At 38.5% G+C, this 6,302-nt stretch overlaps 1 protein-coding gene across 1 annotated transcript in view; it reads left to right on the plus strand.

Moving 5' to 3' along the window:
- The window catches only part of LOC122255810 (hexosaminidase D), an 88,573-nt gene extending 82,615 nt beyond the window's left edge, over nucleotides 1–5,958 (plus strand). The window contains exon 6 of the mRNA XM_086544425.1: nucleotides 207–5,958. Coding sequence (XP_086400551.1) covers nucleotides 207–2,422 — 2,216 coding nt within the window. The 3' untranslated portion in view covers nucleotides 2,423–5,958. The remainder of the gene's footprint in view (nucleotides 1–206) is intronic.
- Nucleotides 5,959–6,302: the final 344 nt, after the last annotated feature.

Here is a 6,302-nt window from a genome sequence, read left to right on the forward strand (position 1 = left end):
GATGAATTTACTTTTATGTTACACAGTCTGCACTTAGCTATAAGGGTGTTCATCGTATTCAGTTATATGTGGACTCATTATTAAGATGAATATTGATTATTGCATAATTTTTTCTTGATTATTTATAAAAGATATGTATATCTTTACTCTCATTTGAATGACTCTTTAGTATTTATAACTACTTTAACATTATCTTACCTTTGCAGGATCTGAGGCTCAGCACTGGACGCTGCCAGGAGGTGACCATCAGTCCAGGAGGTCTTCAACATCTCTCTTCATAAGGTCTAAAATGGAAGTAATTCGAGCTTGGTTTGGGCGAGCTGGTGTAGGTGCTTGGCGATCAAGGCGGCAAGTTGTTTGGGCAGCTTGTGTGTTGGTTACCGTAGGCATTGTGTATCTGCAATATGCTCCAGGGGACTCGCTTGATCAGCCAGCTGCACCCAGACACAGAGCCCTGAACACACTTTATTCCTCCCATGAGAGAGATGGTCATGGGCAGCAGCAGTCAGAAAGCGGACATATTCAGCATGTAAAGTTTGTTACAGGGAGCGATAGCCAACAACATGGTGATTGGCAGAGAAGACATGATGAGCAGGATAATCAGAATGGTCGTCAACATGATGACTGGAACAGTCAAAATGAAAATGCAATTCAAGAAGAAGCCTTGCCTCCTGATCCAGCTCAGCAGCAGCATCAGCATGCTGTTGAAGTCTTGCAGAAACGAGTGGCAGAACGCAAGGCTCAAGAACAGCAGCAGGTGAATCCCCCAGGAGATTTGCTTCCTCCTCAACAAGATCTTGGTGTTGGTGATGGTAACTGGGCAGGCGCTCAGTACCGTTACAATCCCTATGGAGAACCTGTATATGGTCGTACAGATAGACCCAACTATATACCAGCGCACCGTGTAGTACATTTTGACTTGAAAGGAGCACCCCCAAAGATGTCAGCTCTGTTACAGCTTATCCCTTGGTTGGCTGGGCAGGGAGCTACTGCAGTCCTGCTGGAGTATGAAGATATGTTCCCTTGGAAAGGTCGTCTTGCAACAATCGCAGCTAAGAACCATTACTCAAGAAAACAGATTTCTAATCTGGTAGCAACTTGTCGTAATCATGGATTAGAAGTGATTCCACTTGTTCAGACTTTTGGCCATCTGGAATTTGCTTTGAAGCATGAAAGGTTTTCTCACCTCCGAGAAGTTCCTGAGCTCCCCCAAGCCCTTTGTCCATCGCTCAATGAATCAATGTGGTTGGTGCGATCCATGATTGACCAAGTTATGGCCCTGCACTCTGGTGCTCATTTCCTGCATATTGGCTGTGATGAAGTATTCCAAATGGGGGAGTGTGAGAGATGCCGCCTTGTGTTACGAGAAACATTATTTTTGCAGCACACTGAAGCTGTTGCAAAATACGTCCGAAATAAGTATGGAGCAGTTCCTCTCGTTTGGGATGATATGTTACGCCATGTTTCAGAGTCAGCCATGCAAGAGGTGCACCTAGGAGATCTTGTAGAACCAATGGTTTGGGTCTATGCTGAAGATGTCTACAGGTTTGTCCAGCCATCAGTGTGGAGCAAATATGGTCAGATTTTCCCTCGTGTTTGGGCTGCATCAGCATTCAAAGGTGCATTTGGTGAACAATTAACAGTTCCAAATGTAAGGAGACACTTGGATAACAATCTCAATTGGCTTGATGTAATGGCCACAGAAGACCGTAAATTCACAGGTGGTTTCCGTGGAATAGTCCTGACTGGGTGGCAGCGATATGATCATTTTGCAGTGCTCTGTGAATTGCTTCCTGCTGCCCTGCCATCACTCTCGGTGAATCTGATCGCAGCATCACATGGATTCTTCAATGCCTCTGTTCAAGGACAATTGTACCAGGCCCTCAACTGCATGCAGACCCCAAAATATCAGTCTTGGCTTAACCTTGATGCTGACCCATATCTCTGGGATAAGTTTTCCTGGTGCTTCTTCCCTGGTGCACAGGTGTTCAAGGTTACAGCTCGTCTGGATGCCACCAAACGTGATGTTGAGGCCTATATTGAGCGAGTAACAAAGAGCCGTGGTTGGATCACAGATTACAATCGGCGCCACAACTTCTCTTCTCCAATGCGAGTGGATGAAGACCTGGAGGAACTCCCAGCAAGAGTTCATGCTGTTACTCTCCTCATGAAGACAGCTCGAGAAGCTCTATCTGAGTGGTTTGACGACTGGACAGTTGGTGAATGGCTGGAGGAACGTGTATGGCCCCTTCTACACAGTCTCCACAAATTGCAACGTGAAGCAGAGAGCATGAAGGCTGTGCGATACTGGCCAGCAAGGCCCTTGCCTCTCCTGCCAGAGCTTGCGGCATATGGAGTCTCTCAACCTAGCAGTATTTCTGATAATACATTGGATACGGATACTGGAGGAGGTGGTACATGAATGCATAGCAAGTTAGCAGCATTCACATGGCTAAGAGAGCCATATCCTTCATAGTGGAGGACTAGGATGTTCTTTGTTTTATGGAAATCAAGTTGTGAAATTTCAAGTATTTATTTTAAATATTAGGTGAAACATGTCATTATAAGTATTTTTAAAAGAAACATGAATCAGCATATTGAGAATGTGTGTTCATAGCTAAGTCATAATATAGTAATTCTTATGGAATGAAGAAATGTGCTGTCACCCTTGTAGATATATTAGTCATCATCCAGGAAGAGACTGTAGTAATTCTGTTTGGAGATATCATGATCACTGTGTCCCAGTCATTATGATTGTCAGAAAAAGTTGCAATTATCTAGATCTGTTTGGATAACATGAACTTAAGCCCAAGCTTTCAATAATCTTGCACTATATAAGCAAATACATTGGATAGGTTTCTACAGAATTTCATGCTTCAAATTGATTGAGCACATTACAGAAAGTCTTTCACTATGATTGACTTGATAATGCAAGACTTATCAATCAAAACAATTTAATAAACAATCTGAAGAGAAATCGTAGTAAAAGTCATTGACCCAAATGCTGCCAGCTGATCTGAATTAAGAAGTCTTTGTAGAGGTTGTCTACCGAGACTTCTTTGGTTTCTGACTTTTTTCTTACCATGTTCTGCAGTTAGTTCCTACACCTTGACACTACTTTGACTGAACGTGTTTATAAGGGTAATAGCTCTTAGATAAAGTTTTAATTGGGCAGTATTGGGGACGGATCCCGGGCTAAAGTAAATGTTGTGCAGTAGAGCATGTGGCCTCAGGTAGAAGTGTAGAGAATCTTGGAATGTGTAAGTTAAGTGAAGAGAACTGTAGCCTTAGATATTCTCACAAGAGGATTTAATTATATTTTTATAATGAAAGGTTGTATAATGCATTGTAATTTCACTACTTAATTAACTTATCCTTTAGCCATTGTTTCCAAGTGAGAGTTAGATGTTTGTTGGAACAATTCAATGAACATATGATTAATACAAGATGTATTAACAGGATATATACACGTACACTTGGATCATGGTTGGAGCCGACTGATTCTTTTGTGACCCAGGATCTGTCCCCGATTGTGTAGACATTTGCTCAAGTGTGGCAATCATCCTTTAACTACCGGACGAAATACAATCGTCATAGCAATCATTCCTGGTGTCATTCTACATGACAAAACCTTTTTTTCCCCCCACAATAGATTATTTTATTTGACCGCATGACCATAGTAAAACAAAAATAATAATAATAAAGTTGTGAGCAACATCCTTCCTATATGATTTTTTTTTTTCTAGTTTTTATTATTATTTTTTTTTTCCCCTTTAGAGAGAGAGGATGGTATCAACAAAATGACATGTAAATACCTCACAGAAGCATTTGATGACAGTTGATTATCCTGTATCAGGATGTATGACTGGCTTTGAATTGAATTAACGTATCCCATACTTCATGTGACTGTTGGATTAGAAAAAGAAAATAATTTATCCTGTGATCATTACCCATCGTATAGACTTTTCTTCTCAGTATTTTAAACCATTGAACATCTTTCTTTGCTAACATATTTTTGCCGAGCTTTTCTGACTAAAACTGTTTTTTTTTCTAGCTATAACCACCAACAATGATATATTTATGAAGAAATGCGCTGTTACTGCAAGTTGTCATTCTTTATCACTGGCACTCCTTTCCCTTACATAAAAAGAGTTCCTGTTATACTGCAACAATAGGCTTTGTAGTTTCCATTACCTTTACTCTAATAATCTTTATATACAAAAAAAAAAAGAATAAGGACATTCTTCACCTTTTTAAACTGTCATGCATTTTCTTATTATATTTTGCGATGCTTTGTATCAAGAGAGTTGATAATTGATAATGTTTCCAACCAACTATTCTCTGGTACTTGAACCTGTCAGACTCAAAAACTGGGTTCATCCAACAACTCTGTAAACTTGACAGAATTGGAGTCCATGTGTTAACTAACAGTTAATTCTGTCTGGTAATTATGTATCAGAAGTAACAAGACTTGGGTGTTATCCACTTGTATATTACTTGGTTTATCATACACTGACAACCAGGAAAGTTCAGTCTCACACAAGAATCGACAAATTACATTGTAGTTGAGACTGCGAGGGAAGTAACTGCATAATTTCTAGGCCGGCTTTATTATATTACTCTAGAGGTGCCGTGTATCACATTTAATGTATGTAAGATCGTTTGTAAAAACTACTGAAGAAGAAGCTGGTCAGGAAATTTTGGAAAGTTGTGTGTTCTGTAATCCCACGTTTTATTGATTGCTTGTGATATGTGTGTATTAGAATTTTGAAATTAAAAGAATAATCTAGTAATTTCTGTATCTTAATTTATGGTAAAGCTATAAGAGATCTGTGAATATCTTATAGATATTCTGTGAATATCTTGGTCCTTTTTCACACAGCTGTTACGCAGCATAGAGAATTTTAGTGAACATTTTGTTTTTACTGTTTTATTATTTTTCTCTCTCTCTTTTTCAGCGCCATAAATGTTCTGGGCTTAATGCTCAAGAGAGAAGTAGAATGAGAAAACATATGATGATGATTTAGGGCAGTGTTTTCTGTAGAGATTTACAGTAAAGGTATTCAAGTATTGAGAATGCGTAGACCATCACTTTGATTTCATATGTTTAGGGATTTGTATGCTGCTCTCTCTGGAAGGCAGATTTGATCATGCACTTAGTTGGTAATGCAAATAAATTCACAGTAATTACAAGCATTTCTTTTAGCAATGATTTTTTCTTCTTTTAATTTAAGCTATGGTTATGCTTATATTTATGGTGGAGAGTCAGTTAGCAGTTCTGAAAACAACCTCCTGTGTAACAGTTTTCAATATATACTTTCATGGCATACATTGAAAATAAACATTGACAAATATTAGCAATGATGAAGAACTTTGATAGAAACTGCATATTGGTTATTTTTCAACTGTCTCTTTTTAGGGGAGGATTATCACATTTTATCCATTGGAAGAGACTGAAAGGAATATTATGGAGTTCAGTTATCCAAACAGTTAATATTGAAGAGCATTTTAACCATTAGTATTGCTTTCATTTAAAAATAGATACAAATATCTCTCATGAATTCTGGTAAAGTGCAATTAATAAGAGCTTTTGCTGCAATAAAGTTACATGCCATGAAAGTAGCAGAAGCTAGTCATTGATACTGAAAAAAGGAAATTTTTAAAAATGAAATGAGTTAAAAAAAATAAGTTTGGTTAATATCTTACATGGTTGTGCCAGGATCTTACTGACTGACTGCTGTAAGTTCTTAAGACTGTATCCTGGTGCCTGAGCAGACATACAGGACTGGATGATTTATTTTTGTATTATTTATATTTTCATAAGCTTTATTGCAGTTTGCAGTATACATATATATAGTTTTATTTTGGGTTAAATATTACCATGAGTTTCCTATATATTTAGTCTTATTTACAATCTGTACAGCCATTCTCACTGTAAATAAAGTATATAGTATAAAATGTTTGTTTTTGTTAGTTACCATTTTGATGATAAAAAAAAACGAGGCTTAGAGATGCTTTAGTTTGAGTGGTAGTGTGTGTGAATGGTTAGAGTTGTTTGAAAAATGTGTGTATGTGACTCACACTCACTCACTCACTCTCACTCTCTCTCTCTCTCTCTCTCTCTCTCTCTCTCTCTCTCTCTCTCTCTCTCTCTCTCCCTCACACACACACACACACACACACACACACACACTCACACACACACACTCACACACACACACACACACACACACACACACACACACACACACACACACACACACACACACACACACACACACACACACACACACTGACTCACT

Source organism: Penaeus japonicus, unplaced genomic scaffold (genome assembly GCF_977035675.1).
Source record: "Penaeus japonicus unplaced genomic scaffold, GWHDUDI00000001_assembly GWHDUDI00000015, whole genome shotgun sequence".
Lineage (NCBI taxonomy): Eukaryota > Metazoa > Arthropoda > Malacostraca > Decapoda > Penaeidae > Penaeus > Penaeus japonicus.